Source organism: Trematomus bernacchii, unplaced genomic scaffold (genome assembly GCF_902827165.1).
Source record: "Trematomus bernacchii unplaced genomic scaffold, fTreBer1.1, whole genome shotgun sequence".
NCBI classification, from domain to species: Eukaryota; Metazoa; Chordata; class Actinopteri; order Perciformes; family Nototheniidae; genus Trematomus; species Trematomus bernacchii.
Window position 1 is genome coordinate 12,859,172 of NW_022987564.1, and position 18,243 is coordinate 12,877,414.

General features: G+C 41.6%; 1 protein-coding gene across 1 annotated transcript in view; it reads right to left on the reverse strand.

Annotated features, from left to right (window-relative positions):
• efna3a (ephrin-A3a) overlaps positions 1 to 16,278 on the reverse strand; it is a 58,467-nt gene extending 42,189 nt beyond the window's left edge. The window contains exon 1 of the mRNA XM_034124392.1: positions 15,772 to 16,278. Within this exon, the coding sequence (XP_033980283.1) occupies positions 15,772 to 15,881 (110 nt within the window). The 5' untranslated portion in view covers positions 15,882 to 16,278. The remainder of the gene's footprint in view (positions 1 to 15,771) is intronic.
• Between the last annotated feature and the right edge of the window lie 1,965 nt (positions 16,279 to 18,243).

An 18,243-nucleotide genomic window follows, 5' to 3' on the forward strand; every position in this document is an offset into this window, starting at 1 on the left:
ACACCAGACTGCTATGCACGAACCGCTACTTTGGTACCAATCACAATCCTAAAAAAGAAAGCAGATGGAGATGTTTTCACAGCATTATAAAATATATATTAGAGAGGAAATTAGGACCTACAAAATGTATTGAAACGATAATAAATGTTATTTAAAGTACACGATATTTCTTGTCTGAGAATCTGAAAGTTCACTGGTATTGGAATTGAATACTAAATGTCTGGTCAACAGGAGATGTCAAAAAGCTTTAGGCATCTTCACAGTGTATCAGGTTATAAATCATAGGGATAGCAGAAGATCTGGAAGTCATTTACCACTGGCCGTTAAACAGCTTTACTTTAGACATTAAAAGTGTATTGCCTTGCTTAAAGGCACCTTGACGTGAAAGAGGGTGGAGTGTCGTTCTTTCAATATCCAACAACTAATATTCCAAACACATTGCTATTGCAATATCTGCGCATGCAATGTGAATGATAGGATATGTCACCACTTTCACATAAACAAAACACTACTTCTTGATTTGGAACTGAGAACTAGTATTGGTAAATATTAAGATTCAGACGACACCAGCAAGTATGTCCTGCTAGTGTTAGGTGTAGTTTTCTTGCACCTGTACCAATCTTATTATGTTAAATTCATTACTTTGTGTTATCCATTTATTTTATTCAACTAAACATATATTTTAAGGGGTCAAACTTGATGGTGATACAAACATCCAGGTAAACACTGGGCTTTAAAAAGGACATTTGCAGCGCTACCGTAGTTTAGTTTAGCTTTTTACAATAAAAACTTAAGAAGCCCATGTGTTACTGTGCAGACTAGAAAAGTGTCTTTGTACTGAAAAACAGGAAGAGTTTTAGAGATTTGTTTTTACTTTAGTGGGTTATTCCCAACCTTATCTCACATCAGACTCAATGCTGTGAAAAGATAATTGAGTTGTTAAGGTCACACAGCAGGTGTGAGGGCAGCACATTTGTAATTGCCAAAAATGTTTGTATTGTTTGAAACCAAAGTTTTGAATGATAAAGATGGGAGATATCTTAAGAAGGTCTTCATTTATCATATTTCTTCCAAAAAGTTTGACAATGTTAGCGTCAAAGCAATAGCATGTCTTGTCACAATGTTAACTTCAAGTTCTGAAAACTTTTAATTGTCTCAATTGAGCTGCTGCCAAGCTGCGCAAATATAACAATGTTTGTTGTAGAAGGTACACAGGCAATTATTGAATTGATTGATTATTTCATTATTTTCAGTAAAACATTTCCTATGGAGAGAAGCTACCTGGAGATTCAATCAAAAACAATTTTAGGTAAGGGCCTGTTTTGATAATGAAAGATTACCTATTCAGTAAGCACCAAACATCTTTGTTTCAGTATTACCCAGCATTCAGTGGTGCTAAGATTACTCAGTCAGTGCTATTACACCATCAGTAGCTTCATTAAATACAAACTCACAGCCAGTTTACATTGGGCGACCTCGTCTGTCTCTTCGGAGGCCGCGAACACTGAGTGGAGGTTAGTGATTAAAGGTGTCATTTCACCGGGTGACCTCGGAGGTCAAAATAATTCTGGGTAAATTACCTTGCAGAAGGCCAGCCCTATATCGAACGTCTCAGAATGAACCACAAGGTTGATTGAAAAATGTGTATTTGCATACAAGGCAGTGAGCAGGGGGCTGGAAGAGCAGCACACCCTGGCTCTCTGCTCGATGGAGGTGCCAACGCTGGGAAGGATGAGTCCTCATTAGGCAGAAAAGCATCATTTTCTGAAGCTTAAGAGTACCCTCTCCCTCTCTCTACTTACACACACACACACACACAATACAGATGACACTAGTTGGAAATATAACTAAAACCTAAATAACTAAACTAACATGTGCTGTCTGTTTGAACTGAGTTGAAAGGAGGAATAAATAATACATATGATGATAGATTGCTGATGAACTGTCTAATGAGAGGAGGCGGGGGGGGGGGAGGGGGAGCAGCGTGTTTTGCTGACTATCAGCAAATTATTTTTCTCATAGATTTAAAAACGGAGACCTCGCACACACAGCACGATGCAGGAATGCTAATGTCCCTGGCATTTTTTAAACTGCTGTTATCTTCCTGGCACTGCACATTAGCTAGAGATATGGTTTCCCTGGCGCTAATTTGCCCCTATAAGGCAGGCGCTGGAGGTTAGAATCAAAACTTAATGGAACCTCTAATTTGACCAAAAGTTCATTCCCGTCAGGGAAATTAAAAGCTGCTAATTAGGGATTACAACCTGCGTTATGAATTGCAAATGCCAAGTCAGAAGCTGTTAGATATATAGGGAAGTTGTGACAATGCTACAAGTAAACTTTCTTTCATTAGACAGGATTAAAGTCGACGGATACGAGAAGTACAAAGCTTGATGTTCTAATTTACATTACTCCTGATCAAATACAAAAAGAAAACCACTAGAGATTTGAATTTGATTATCTACAGTGTCTCTGGTTTCTTCAATCATAACCCAGAATGTTTTTAACAGCAGTCAGGGCTAACAGGGAATACACTTCCTGGTATTAGACCAATTTCCACATGAGGAATCCATCTTTCATGGCACACTTGCTTCTCACATCATACAGAAAGACCTTGGGCGATATATGTTATTCTCTTCACTACATCATTTAACTCTTTGCGATGTGCTCAGCTGTTATCCGCCCTGCCGCCATACTGCTTCCCTATACTTCCCTTGCATCTCTCCTTTGCTATATGAGGAATACAAAATTCATTTCCCATGCTTCCTGCCTCCCTGACAGTCCTGTTCCTGGCCCTGTCATTGACTGTCACCTGTGACACGGGCTTCTATGCATGAAGACTCGTTTCTCCCCTTGCATCATGTGGTAAATGAGCACCACTTCTTCTTCTTTGTCGCCTCCCCCTCACACACTCTTTGAACACTCTGCACACACACCTGCAGCCCTCTCTTCTCCTTGTTGTGTGTGGATCCTGCCATTGACAGGCACTAGGGGGGATTTCAGAGTCCCATCAGAGCTGCAACTGGAAAACCTGAGTGACTTTGAGTATGTGTGTACAGTATACTACAGAAAGGAAGAGATATAGAGAGAATGATTGAGAAACTGAGAACAGAGTAAAGATAGTGATAGATGGAGAGATAGTTAGTGAGTGAGTGAGGAATAGAGTAAATGTTTGTATCTAAATCGGCAAGTGGAGCAGGTGCTGCAGGCCAGATCTCTTCCTCCAGGCAAACTGATTTCTAGAATAACATAAAAACAAACAAGTCACCTCTAATAAACACGTGTTATCGAGCCAAACGCATGCTGTTGCTAAATGCTGTACTAAATAGCAGGGTTCATACACTTTTTCACAAATGATTTTCAATGACTTTTCCATGACCTTTACCTAATTTTCCATGACCAAAGAAATGGTTTATTTTAAAATGGAACAGGAAAATAAGGTCTGCATATGAAACATGTTGTGCCTATCTAAAACAAATCAAATAGTAGGCTTAGTAGCTTCTACACGCTAAAGCAACTCAAATCTCTCACCAGCAAAACACCTCGACAGTTAAATGCCATTTTACGTTTCACTACTATACCATACAGTATTTATTATCATTATAGTATTACTATTTTGGCGATTAGATCAAATATAAATTATATTTGATGCAACTTTAGTTACATTTCCATGACTTTTCCAAAGCTTGGGGAAGAATATTGTTTTCCATAACTTTTCCAGGGCCTGGAATTTGCTTTTTGAATTTCCATGACTTTTCCAGGTTTTTAATGAACCCTGAAATAGGCAAAAATAATATATTTGTAGGTGTTCAACTATCTCAGTAAAATTGTCTTTGGCTGTTACTATTTGTTTCCTGCAAACACAACTCTTGGTAATGAATGTATGCAAGTACAATTCTGCCACTGAAGCAGTTCCTAATTCCTCACCTTTCCTTAGTTTTACAGCAGTGCCTCCAAGCTGCTTGTTCCCATATAATATACGCATGGGCACCAGAGGAAAGGTAGAGGTCTTTAAAGATACTCCTCGTCCCGGCACACCATTAATATTCTCTATACACACTCTTCCTCTCCTCTACACGAATACCTTCTTCCCCCTCCTCCATCCTTATCCCCACTTCCACTCCACGTCTCTGCCTTTACATCCCTTATATCTCCTTCTTACATCTCCCTTTTTTTTGTTGCGCTTCCCTCCCCCAACTGACTTTCTTCCTCTTGGTTATTTTTTTGTCGTAACTTTTTCTCTCCAGGGAAGCGGCACAGAATCCCTTTAAGTGCTGCAAAAGCAAATCTATTTATCATAACCATCTATCTCTTACTGTACCTATACTTTATGCTACACTAAAAGACACACCTACACACACAGACTGCAGAGAAAAGGGGAAACACAGATCCTCTCGTGTGAACCTACACTGCACTAGAAAGACAAGTGCATGAGCAATGAGCAAAAGGGCTTCTAAATAATGATAGAGCATATGTGATTCCATCTTTCAGTAAAGCAATACATTAAAAGGGAGGTAAAATGGGTGGGAGGGCCCACTCTCCTCCCACGCACGGCAATGCGGTTGAGCGAAGCGGTCTTCGGGGACTTCCCATTGACTCCACACAAGGTGAGTGTGGAGCAGGAACAGAAGGCTGAGCAAAAACACTTCAAACGACACGGCAGGAAGACCGAAAGGACTGCTGCTCTGCGAGGCAAATGCAACGGGGAGAAAACACAGGTGCATCGGAGGGCCTAAAAGACACAGAGTGGGCCTAGACAGCGAGACACAATCATTACTCTGCGTTCACATACAATCAATCAAACATGTGGAGTATGCATGCACACTCAGATAACCCAGACACACAATGAGACATGAAAACACCTTAACACACACACACACACACACACACACACACACACACACACACACACACACACACACACACACACACACACACACACACACACACACACACACACACACACACACACACACACACACACACACACACACACACACACACACACACACACACACACACACACACACACACACACACACACACACACACACACACACACACACACACACACACACACACACACACACACACACACACAGTGAGAGAGCTCAGCAGGACATTGATATTCGATACACCCACACACAGCATGGTGAGGATCTGGACTCCTCTCCGTGTGTCTCCCTCTTACACACACTATACTCTGGACTAGACACAGTCCCATGCAGCATTATATAGGTTGCAACCATCACATACAAAACCTAAAATGTCAAGCAATTTTCTGACACCTCCATGTGGACATAAAAACATTTAATTGGGGGTTTGTTTAGTTTTTTAGTTTTTACTAAATAGACCTTAAACACATGGGCGTAGGAAGCATCCTGAATGTGGGACGGACATTTTTAACGGGGGGTGTGGGGGCGAAAAAAAAAATAGATTTCCTGTATTCTGGTGCATTTTAACAGGTGGTTTGATACTTTTATGTGGCTATACTAGCATGAGGGAAATGATGGGTACATTTTGTAATTTCATCCAGTAGTAAAGAAAGGAAACATATTTGATTATTAATTCAGAGCTGTCTTTGAATTAATAAAAAGCAGTTTAAATGCCCATTTTTTGAACATTTATATACAACAATAAATATTTGTCAGTGCATTGAGAGATAATTGTTGTGGAGAGTCATTTATATATAAATCGCAAAATACATTTGTGAATCCTTCTGTGAGCATTTATTAATATTGAGACTGATCTGACTCCATACGGATGTTAAGTTCACCTAGGAATGGTATCATTGACTTAAATGTTCAAATAAATGTTGCTCTTCTGTCTATATTGGTCATATGATGCCCCTTGACTGAAATGTTTCCTGTTCAATATCCCCACTGATTTCCTTAAAATCCTGGGATGAGAGTCCACATCACAATTTACTCTCAACTGTCGTTTCCCTTTCATCACTCACCTCAGCAATGGACCTCTCTCCACTGTCCCTGTATTCTGCCTCTGACTCACTCTCAAGTGCCTAGATGTCAAGAGAGGTGGTGAAGTGATAATTATTTATTGAGCAGTATACTCTTTCACATTGAATCATAACAAGTCATACTGAATGTAAATACAACTGACTCTAAAGTAAGTCCCAGTCTGTGACATTGGACATTTTGAAGACTCAAAGTCCCAAGCAGTAGGTAGCATATTAGCTAGTCTATGTAATGTGCACAGAAAATAAATAGTTAACTGAATACTGGGATGGAAATAGCCTATAAGCACTCAGTAAAACATAAACACACACAAAAAGCTTCTGAATGATAAGAAGTATAATTAAAACATAATGCACATTACCATTTTGAGAGAGAGTACCTAAGTTAAAGAACTCAGAAAATAATCTCTTATCGAACTGAGGCTCCAGTAAAACACACTGACTGCGTCTCTACATGGACATCAGTAAGCCGTTTATGAGTATTATCCAGGTTATGATCATATTGGGGATATGGTGTTTACATGAGCACAGAGAGATCGGGTTATTCATGTTCCCTGTTTACATGATAAATACTAGTAACCTGGCATTTCGATGCCTTTTCTCATCTAAACTATTCAGTATTTGTATCTCTCTATCATGACATAAAGACGAAACTCCTCTCCAGAAGTGAGACGCCGCCATCACTGTTAACTGATTAACTGCTACCAGCTGATGACTTACTTTCCTCTTCTTTGAAAAAAATGTTCTTATGTCCATGTTGTCTGGGGGAGAAAACATATCAAACCAAGAGATCGTCAGCTTTGATTTTCGCTGTATTAACCATTTCCTGAACATTTGGTGTGTGTGCCTTACCTCCGCTACCGGCATCGCTTCATACAACAGATCTGAGCTGTCCAACTATGACAACACTCCTTGAACATGCGCGCGCTATGTGAGAATCTGCCTTGGTACAAAGTAGCAGTGAAAACATGGTACGGAGTTTCATTGATTTGGGCATTCTCTCAATAAGCAAGTGGAATGGATTTCATTTGATAGTGAAGCACTGACACAGCGCTCTACAAAGTGCGGCGAGTGGATAGACCGATTCACAGACTTTCCGCATAGTAAAAGTGGGGGGGTCTAAACTAATCATTTGAAAAAGTGGGGGGGACTTGTCCCACCCTCATATAATGGCTGCGACGCCCATGCTTAAACACACCATAATTGCAACTCAGTTACTGGCTGCTAACAGCTAACATCAACTAGCGCTACTCCTGCCGACTTATACACAGATGAATGTTGTTTGCAATGTATTTTTAAACGCAAACCAAAACATGCTGTCCATTATAATAAATATGTTGTTATTGAATGAATGTAAAAATTGCAAGAATAAAATCGAATTGTTATCAATGTATTGAAAAGGTAATGATAAGAAGCATGGTGCCACCCTTTCTCGTCCCTCCTCAAACCACCCCCGTCAGCTGTAATACATGCAAATAAACGACTGCACTGTAGCGCTGTTTCTCTTACTAACACTACACACAGATCCAGAGAGAGGAGGCAGGGGAGAGGAGGAGAAAGGAACACCCCCCATTGATGGAGGATGCCAGTAGTGTGAGATGAGTCACGTATTGTCCATATAAATCAATGGGAGAGAACACCAGGAAGCAAAAAAAAAGCACGTGTGTGAGTAGAAACATGATTATGCATGTGCCGTAGCTCATGTATTAACCATAACTGAATTTACACATCAAGGCGGCAAATGAATTCCAAATAGATTTTTGATGCAGACCAACACGAGACCTGATTAAATGATGAGCTTGAAGATATGGAAACATGGACGGAAAGAAAGGAGTGTGGTGCCAATGACAGAACTGTGCTCAGATCCGCTGACTTTGTATTAAATATTAAGAGTTTGAGCGTGCAAGAGCAAAAATGACCCCTTTTAAAACATTTTAAATGTCCTATCGCTACAGCTTTACTGTGCCAAGTTGACTCAAAGGAACAAAGCAATTTCCAGGCTTCTAATTTGTAGATGTTAAAATGCTGTATTCAAATGTATTTTATGAATTAGCCAAACTACCCAATGAACTTCTTGATTGTTATCTGTTAAACAAACCTAAAGCTCAAAACGTTGTATCACACATCGGTCGAGCAGCAGCTAGCTTATATTAAAAATAAATCAGCTACTTCATTAAATAAATCACATGGAATGCCCTGGGAGCTCATCTGTTAGAGCAGGTGCTAATGTTGGGCCAGTGGAAAATCTTTTTAAGTGACAATCGGAGATGGCGGCAAGCTGGACGAATTGGTCAGCACTCTGTAGCAAACCCAAAATGTTTCCGTTTTGGTGCAGTTTTAGTTCTCTTTGAGAGTAACTCTGCCATGTCTTTGGTTGACTCTTGCCTCTTGTCTCCACAAAAAGCACAGGGACTTTCTAGCAAACAAACAACGTGTGCAGTCGTGGGCATCTTCCCAAGTTTACTGAAATGTTTCTCCATCATGATGCCGCCAAGGCTCCGCAGTAAATTACAATGAGCTTGTCAGACAGTAGTGGCACAACACAATATTATTTTGATAACTTTGTCATATTGCTAAATACTGATACAAGTTGGACTTTGACAGGTTGAGTCTTTGTGATTTCCAGAACGTGTCGTGATGGCAATTATCTGTTACGCAAGTTAGGGTTCATAGACTGGACCAAACGTGGTTCAAATACAATCCCCTGCCCTTTCTATATACAGTATGTCATATATATTCTCTTATCTATTCCAAATCATTTTACAGCACAGATTTGGCTTTCTGTTCTCAGTATTGTTTATTTTCCCTCTTAAACAAAACAGTGCCGCCCTGGAATAGTACTAATGGACCCATTTGACCCCTCTCCAGACAATCCTGGCTCAATGACTGCATAATGGCTTGTGTGTACAGGTCATTCTGTATAGTTTACAACAAGAGATACATGCTCTCTCCAAATAAATGTTTTATGTAATGACTTTTCCGGCTAGCCCACGAGGCAAGAGTATTTAAATACCTGGAAATATTTTAAGCAACACAGCCCTCCAGCTTCCTCACAAGAACATAACTTTCATGTTTTGCCAGTAGGTAGCTTCCCGTCCGATCCACTTACATCACACTTTCAAGCTCTAAAGACTTTGCCATCATATTTGTAATAGAGCAGTTTCGCTTGAAGATGTACTGATTTTAAATGTTCCCTCCAACAATATAAGAGGGATATATTAAGCCGCTGGAGGTGGCGGCTGCTACTGAAGGGTCAAATTACCTTTTGTCATTCCAGATGCACAGAGCACTAGAGAGAGATTTCAATTTTCTTCAAATATTCTCATTACAGAGACAACGCGTGCCAAAGGGTCTCAGGCCTTCATATAATTACATCCTCAAAAGGAAAAATCTCAATTATAACAGAATACCTAATTATTACGCTGCCCATATTCCAAATTGCCCTCGCATGAAAGGAAAACTGGAGCCGTATCATCCACTAAGCTGTGCGGACAGTTTGCACTCCTCGTAAAACCGCTGTTGTTAAGCACCCAAGAGCATTAGAGGGAAGACCTGTCGTGGCTCAAGACCTGAAGGGAATGAACAGAGAACAAGATATGACAGAGCACAAACCTGTGTCCTCTCTTGCTGCCTTTTTCATGAAGGGGACACTGATAACTCTGAGGGTATTGGTCGGTGCAAAATACCACCTCAGAGGCCTCCTGCCTCAATAACAAAACAAATTGTTTTGACCCACTGCTGTGGCTTGCAAATCATTTTCCAGCCCACGTAGTGTAACAAGGCCCATTTCCCAAATAATCAAACACCAGCCAGTGTCCATCCACCTATCAACAGCTTTGATATTTTTCCTACATGGCAGCCATTTCCATCATAGCAGCAATGTAATTTCCCAGTGGGTAACGGGCACTGCGGTGCAGACTCCCAGTGTAATGTACTGTGGAGCCACCATTCGGAAGTTGGAAAGCCTTCTTTGTAGAAAGCATTTGCATTCAAATCATTGAGTCTGAAATTGGTTCTACCTGGCTGGGATCAGGTCTATCTCCTGTGGGTTCCCACTGCCAGTTAAGTGCAGTTTTATATAACCTTGGAGCACAAGGAATGCTAATCGCTTTTGATGGCGTTTGAAGTGCCTAACTATGTTTTCCTTTGGACTCCTCCTAGGAAAGTACCCCTCATCTGGGGTAGCTCAGATGAGTCCCATGGCACTTTCCCATCATAGCCCATGAACGGGCTATTATGGCCCACCAAACCTGCCAATTTCTCATAATAATGAAAGCTAGCAGGCTTAGGTGCCCCAAACCACTTGAGGGACTAGATAGGATAACGCATTGGAAACACCAAGAGGGGAGACTTTATTGTGACAAAATATCAATGTTTTCTATCATTTCCCTTCGGTTCACATCTATTACATTTCAGGTTAAGTGCCTCCTTCTGAGCTTTTATTTGTATCCTCATCCGTCTTTTTAATTGTACTTTAATTGTACTAGTGTGTGTGCGCTTTAGATTCCAATCAAATGCAACAGCCCTTTGAATGAATTCCTTTGTGCTTGTTTCTTTTGTTTCACTGTAAATGTAGAGAATCCCTAACAATGCACCTTCAATATAAACAACAGCAGTGGTGTGAACTATTTTTATTTTATACTTAGCTTGCTTTAAAGTGTTAAGCAGGTGAGCACTGAGACATTTTGCTCAAATATACACTGTATACCGATGCTCTCACCTAACCTTTGAATCTGTGAAGCAGGCAGAATTCAAATGTATACTATGACGTAAACCTTTAATTTTTATGTTGTTGAGGAGTAATAACTTTTTCTTTAATCCATCCTCAGCGTAGGGCTGCTCGATTATGGCAAAAATCATTATCTCGATTATTTGGGTCAATAATTGATATCACGATTATTAAAAACGATTATCCATTTACTTTGAAAACATCCATTTATTGAAAAAAGAAATTTGAACAGTATGTTTTTAACAGTTGATTACCCTGAACTTTAATTATAATTCAACTGAAAAACCAATAAAAAAAATAAAAAAAATAAAATAATAATTTAAAAAAAAAATCGTTTTATTTCGATTATGTTGTTTTCATAATCGTTGCAAGCCAAAATCGTAATTGCGATTAAAATACGATTAATTGAGCAGCCCTACCTCAGCGTTATGTTTTTTAACCTTCTCTGAAACGGCCACTGCTGCTTAACCAAGACCTTGTTCAGTGTAGTCAATGCCGCCATGGAGCATGAACCCCGGAGCAATGACTGACAACCCCGTAATAATCAATTCTCTAGCATGCGGTTCCAAGGCAGTACTTCATCTGAGCTTCCCGAGCTGAGCTCCGAATACTTCATGGAAATGTACTGACACCATGAAATCCAATTAAAAATGCATTTGGACATTGATCACCTGATGCTCCCAGATTGATTGATGCTCAAAAAGCAACCTTGTAGTGTTTTTGTGCAGCCAGGGTCCATTCACCTCGCCATACCATATAAATGTATTGATCCGCTCACCCACTCTTGGATCCATACGAACCATTAAACATCCTTTCAGCATTTCTTCTTCCATTAATGTGACTCATAGCAGATTCCTCACAGCTAAAAATGGTCAGCACAACGATTAGCAGACCAATAAGCTTCCAGACACCACTGCAGATCTACAGCATAATGAAGCCAGGTGATAATGTCAAGTTAACTATCCATTTAAGAGCCCTCTTCATCAAACTAATCTTCTGGATGTCTGAACCTGATAAAGAATATAAAGAATTGAAATGCTCACAAACAACTTGAATAGTTCGAGAGAGAAATACTTCATCACAGATGGAGAGACATGTTTAATTCAAAAACGTATAAAAGGTAAATTTGCATTTTCAATCAGTGGTATTCACACATTCTCATTAAAAACAACTGCAACCAGGGGAAAAGCGACACACTATCTAATGCTGTTTATGTGGTAAAAGGAATGCGATAGAATAGATTGAATGGCAGTGAAAAAGGCGCATTTGTATGCAAAATTGCCAAGACATCCCTGAGACGGCGCTGCGAGCAGACAGACGTGAATGTAATCGGGTAGCAGATCAGTTCTTCTCCTGTATGCGCGGCATGCGGCGTGTTGCGAGGGTCAGAGGGGCGGCTGAATGGGGGAGCTATTGTCTCTGAGCATCGGTCCACATGAATGACCTGGCCTGTGTCCACATTAGCACGGATCAACTCCTGTGGGTATCATCTCATCAGGAAACAGCAGCTGCAACGCATTCGGCCAAATAACCTCACTTCCATATCCGGTGAAACCCGCGCCCCTTTTCACCCTTTCTCTCTTTAGGCTGCCTCTATCAATGTTTCCCTTGCTTTCCTACTCTGAAAGACTGCTCTGGTTTCAACCTTTACAGCTTTTTCTCCTCAAATCTCTCTATTACGCCCACCTCTTCCCTGCAGTAATGTTCTTCACACTTTGCATCCTTCTCTTTCCCTCCAACTGTTTTCTGATTTATTTTTGCCATCACCTCCTTCATCATTCACTCTCCTCTCTTCAGTTTGATTCCCTATGCTGCTAAACTAAATATCTACAAAACGTTCCCTGAAGGGTGTCAGGGTTCTCCTCTGCACCAATGGGAACCAGCTCCGACTCTTTCTGGGTCTGCAGTCACCCACACAGAGCGACCTGGCGGGTAATGCGTGTTGAGTAAGACGGCACCTTGACTCAAGATTATTCTGTAGCTTGAACTCTCAGTGAGTCTATTTGCCAAGGTGATAATTTATTTTGTAGCACCACATATGGTGTGACGATGATTGTGTTTTTTTTTTCTTCATGTGGTCTAGGAGCACGACAGACACAATATCACGTCTAAATCAGGGTCATAATGTGAAGCATGAAACACAGAGAGGTGTATGTCACCGCGGATCATTTCATGCCTAACAGATAAATAAATTGCGATTTCTCCCACGTCAGTGCAAAGGCTCTTTACTCTGGTGTCTTGCTAGGATGTAAGCATCCGTGGACACCCTGTGTGACTTATGGAAGATGTGGGAGAGTAAATGAGAGCTGCACTGATGTTTTGATCATGCTGAAATGTGGTTCCCAATTATGGACATGTGGCCTGTCTAACCAGCGAGGCCAAACACCTGATGGGAGGAGGTGACGGGAGCATGGGCCGCTGCTGGTGGGCAGGCGAGGCTACCGCAGTGCACCGCTGCTCCCCATGCTCTCAAGATGTTCCACATCTCCCCCCTCTAATTGGCAGATGGCCTCAGATGCGAGATGATTCAATGGCCTGCGTGTGTGTTTTTTCCTGCCTCAGTCAGCCATTAGCAGGGACATCTGTAACGAGTTGGCCAGGCGCACTGCTGAGAGCGGAAGCTGAGAGCAACACTCTAATGGGGGGTACTGCGATCGTGACGGATTTGGTGGTAATCAAAGCACTCTGAGCTATTTCTTTGGGTTATGCTAATCGACACATCTTGCTTCAAATTGGCCAAGGCAAAGGAAAAAAGCTTTTAAAACATCGTCTGATGTTGTTTACCAGGAAAAGCTTCAACGAATCAAACAACAAGGTACTGCTGGGTATCAACTGTGTGACAATCCCCTATTGACTTTCAATACACCAGAGCAAGACATTTCTCGCTGCGCATTATCATAAAAAGCCATTTCCATGGCTTTGGCACAAACAGCTTGGCTTCCATGATCCCATTTCTTGCAGCTGTGCCATAACCATCTGTGCTGAATGCTGCGCTCAAGGGTAAAACATTCTGGGCCCAACCAGAGTGTGGCCCTTAAGGCCTTTGGTGTCTGGCTCTCTGTCGCTGCCTTCATTTCTTACAGTCCCTCCAGAATTTGTCTCCATAACCAGAGCTGGATGAGGGAGCTGCATCGTTGCAGAAGTGAGGCCTTCAGCTGGTTCTCTATGTCGATAGTGTGGTGGAAAAGTGGCCCCGAGCCTAAGGCCTTTTAAATCTTGAAGGCCATCAGTATTCTTGCCATAGCCTCTGAGGATTTGTCTGCTACCTGCAAACTGGGTCAATTGTTGCATTATTTTAGAGATTTGTATCCCACTGTGGAGAAAGGAAAGGTTTTGCACATACAGGCATGTAGACCCACACCTGCACTTCCCGACCTCCCTGCCTCTCTTTCGCACACTGCACTCACAATGCACACTACACACACACTATTCATTAATATGAAACCCTATTCTTCACATGAATGTCAATTTAAACCCACAAAATGTGCTAACATTGTAATAAATGACTACACTAAGCAACCGTTTCTACGCTGTGAAAATCATTTTAGACTGAGCAGACAGCGAAAGACTAATTAAAATTGATATATAGGACTAATTCAGATTTTGACACTCAAAAAAACCTGTGCACTTTAACAGAGCATAAATGCATCAGTTAATAAACCGCTTCTCTATTCATGTCACACTTATGGTATAAGCCGCAGTCATAAATCTAAAATATTTCTGAATGTGACTCTGCTTTTCGTACATTAACATTAATGAGGAAGTGACTGAGCTGCAGCAGCACCTTGAACTTTTCCATCAGGTTTGATAGCGGTTTTTCCTCACTGTTTGACTTGAGGAAACCTTCAAATATTTCAATTACCCCACATACATTGAAATGGCTTTCATACAATTTCTTATTTAAAATCATCTACTGTATATATACACATACTCTCAACTGAGAGCCTGGGAGGTGAATAAGGGACCAGGAGCAGATGGGGGGGCGGTAATGAGATGCAGAAAAAAGGGAATTGAGCGTGACAGGCCGGCTGGTGAGACACAGCAGAAAAATAAGAGAGGGAAGAAAAAATAACCAAGTATGAGACACAGAGATAGGCGATAGGAGAGACCTGTGTCTGAGGTGCATACAAATGGACAGGGGAGGAACACAGATAGAGGAGGGGGGGGATGGGTGTGCAAAGAGGGAGGTTGTGTGAGGAAAGGAGATAAAAGAATGTGAGAAAGATGGATTCACTGTTGGCTAACGAGAAGACAAAGGCAGTAGAATCCACATCGATCTCTGCCCCACAGCGAGTTGGCTTTATAGCTCACAGGTAGAGAGAGACAGGAGAGCAAGGGGAAGCTTACCTGAGGTAAGCAACCTTACTGTTGGAGGAGGGAGGGTGTGTGTGTGTGTGTGTGTGTGTGTGTGTGTGTGTGTGTGTGTGTGTGTGTGTGTGTGTGTGTGTGTGTGTGTGTGTGTGTGTGTGTGTGTGTGTGTGTGTGTGTGTCAAGCAAGTGTACATACTCAAGCAAATGTATGGAAGTTAGAGCTGGGTATGCAGGATGCAAAAAGGTACCTTTTACCAACCGAATGCTGGCTATAGAATTTTATTATTCAACAGCCAAAGGAAAACAATGGTAATCTTTTGATTGGCCATTAGATTTCACATACAAGGGGCAAAATGATGTGAGGCAGGTAAGGTGACACTTACACAACACAAATTGAAAGCAGGTGAAATGAAAAGATGACTCCCTAAATGAGTCATTATTGTGAAGCAGAAGAGGGACTAGATGTAAGATGGCAATTAAATATTCATGTAAACCCTCTATAGCAGGGCGCACAGAAAGAAGATTGTAGATGCATCAATCTTATTTAATAAATTACTCGTAAAACAGAACAGTTAAACCTAGGGGAATAATTGGCTTAGTGTTGGTGTCTGAGTGGTTGAAGGTCTTAATGCTGGACACAAAAGAAAGGCTGCAGAGGATGACCACTCTCTTTGTAAACAAGTTATCATGTGCGCAACAACAAAGAGCAATACAAGTTAATCTGCTGTTTAACACAATGCTGCAGAAAGCCACTTACAGGAGGTTTGAGCTGTTCCAGTACACCGCATGCCGGTCGTTGGCTCTCGACAGGTGCAAGTTAGTAAGCACCAGCGTGAAGAGGCTGAGAGAAAACGTTGCGAGAGCCATAATCCCTCCGGTGCTCGTCCAGCCCTGGTTCCCCTCTTCCTTCTGTCCCAGGCGGCGTGTCGTTCACAACATCCCGGCGGTCAGAAAACGCCTTTTCAAGTTCCCGGTTACCTTAACAACGGGGTGAATCAGGGTGACTTCAACTCGAATCCCATTGCGACGAGACCCATTTACACATCTTCACTTGGAGTTGTCTCTCTGCGCACTTTCAAGTCACTCCTTGTTAGGTTGGGCAGCTCTGCTTTCATTAGAGGAGAACACAGGCATGCTACAGATAAGGCAATTGTGACAGCTGAGAGATGAGGTCGGTGTTTACTGCGCTTTGCACAGCTTTAAAGCCGCTGGAATCTCCGGAGAAAGCTTTGTGTGCCAAGCGCTCCTCTCACCAGCAGCAGCAGCCACACGCTGCGCACACACCGCAACACACACCGCCACAGACCCGCTCCAAACCCGCTGCTGCCCCGCCCTCTGACGGCCGCGAGCTGCCGCTGTCACGCCCCCTCAAAACATGCACCGTGTGTGTTTATCTGCGTATCCAGAACATATTTTCTCAAAAAATGTAAGAGTAGAAATAATCCGGAAAATATGTTTTTGACTGCATGGACACTTCTTAAAGGTTCCATGTGTTAAATGTAAGGGTTTAGGTTAAACTTATTCATTAATACAAGGTTTTTATTGTTTGTATACGATTTCGCAATAAAAGGTGAGTTTTACACTAACCTTTACAACCATAGAAGATCAAATACTGTAAATCAACTGGTTTGATATAGAGCTTTTTTCAGTCTATCCATTCACTCACATTGAACTTTACAACACAAGTCAACATTCACACACACACATTCCACTAGCTGCCATCAAGACCAATTTCAGGTTCAGTGTCTTGCCAAAGGACACTTCAATATGTAGACTGAAGGGGCCTCGGATCAAACTATGCACTGACCTTCAGATTCTGCTAAGAATCACAACCCCCCCCCCATGTAACATCTAATAAAGTATTTTTTATCTAAAAGTAGGCTATAGGTACGCTCAGTGGCGCAGCAAGACACTATGGGGGCCCATAATTGCCCAGGCAGAAGAGACATGCCACCCCCCCCCCCCCCAAATGTCTGCCAAAAACCGAGAGAAAAGGACTGAAAGGATTATGTACAAATCTATGACAATTAAAAAGGGAAAAAAAACAACAGAGTGGTAATGGTGCTGTCTTATTCTAAGAACCAATAACCCAATAATGGCATAATTTGAGATTGTGAAACGGCAAGCTATAATTTGTCAGGATAAATCGTGTAGTTTACCCTGTCTCTTGGCCAAATCACAGCAACAGGACTTTATAATATTCTCCAATATGAACTTGCTCAGCCTTTTACTGTCAAGGACTTGCTTTCCATCATAGTGTTTATGTTTCACATATGGTTGCACATTCACACACAAAACATGTACATTTGCAGCAGCTATTATCTGGGCAAAGCCCTATGAGGCTATACAAAAGTAAGTGTGGTATCTTTTGTCTGCTGGCTCTTTTTTTAAGGAGCATTTATTATTGATGTTGCTGGAGAGAAACATTTTTGAAAAATTTGGTTATTTCAGATTCCCTATTCAGCATAAGTTAAGGGTTAAAGCAAGCGCTAGAATTCAGATTAATATAAGACAATTAATAGTCAGCGGAAGGCCATCACAAGCATGGTAATAACACACGTGTGGGAGTAATTATGTGTGTGTACGTGTGTGTGTTTCACAGGGAAATAGAGACTGAGGGAGAGTGCATGAACATTTGGAGACTTTAATTAACCTGTTTAATTTCGCCTGTGGTGGTTTAACCACTCTATCTAGCCTAACGTCAGCCTGCAGTATTAATGGCTCAGTTAATTCCAAATATTAAGCATTAGCCTCGGTTTGATTAACTCTGCCAATTTCATATCTCATAATAGTGTCCCTTTTTGAGGGGATATCAGGGATATTCACACCCATAAACGTGTTCGTAGACGCTGTTGGTGAAACTTTAGCTGAGGGGTCCGAACATTAATCTGCCTGACCTCCAATGATGAATGAATGTTCATTACACTTCTCAGCTGAGTTCCTGAAGGTCATATTCAGACTTTGAGTGAGGTATTCAAAGTCAGTTGTAGATCTGCTGCCTACTTTCTCCTCTCTTCTCTCATTCATACACACAGTCTGTCTATTTTGCTTTCGTTTCCTCTCACTCACTCGCTGCCTCTCTGTTGTTTTTGTCAGTGATGACGCCTCTCTTGAGTGCCCGCCAGGCATGTTGCCGTGGCGACTGGAGTAAAGGGGCGGATGAAAGAGCAGGTACCATCACTTTTTTTTTCTCCAACCAACTCTCCCCCCTCTCTGTCCCACCACCTCT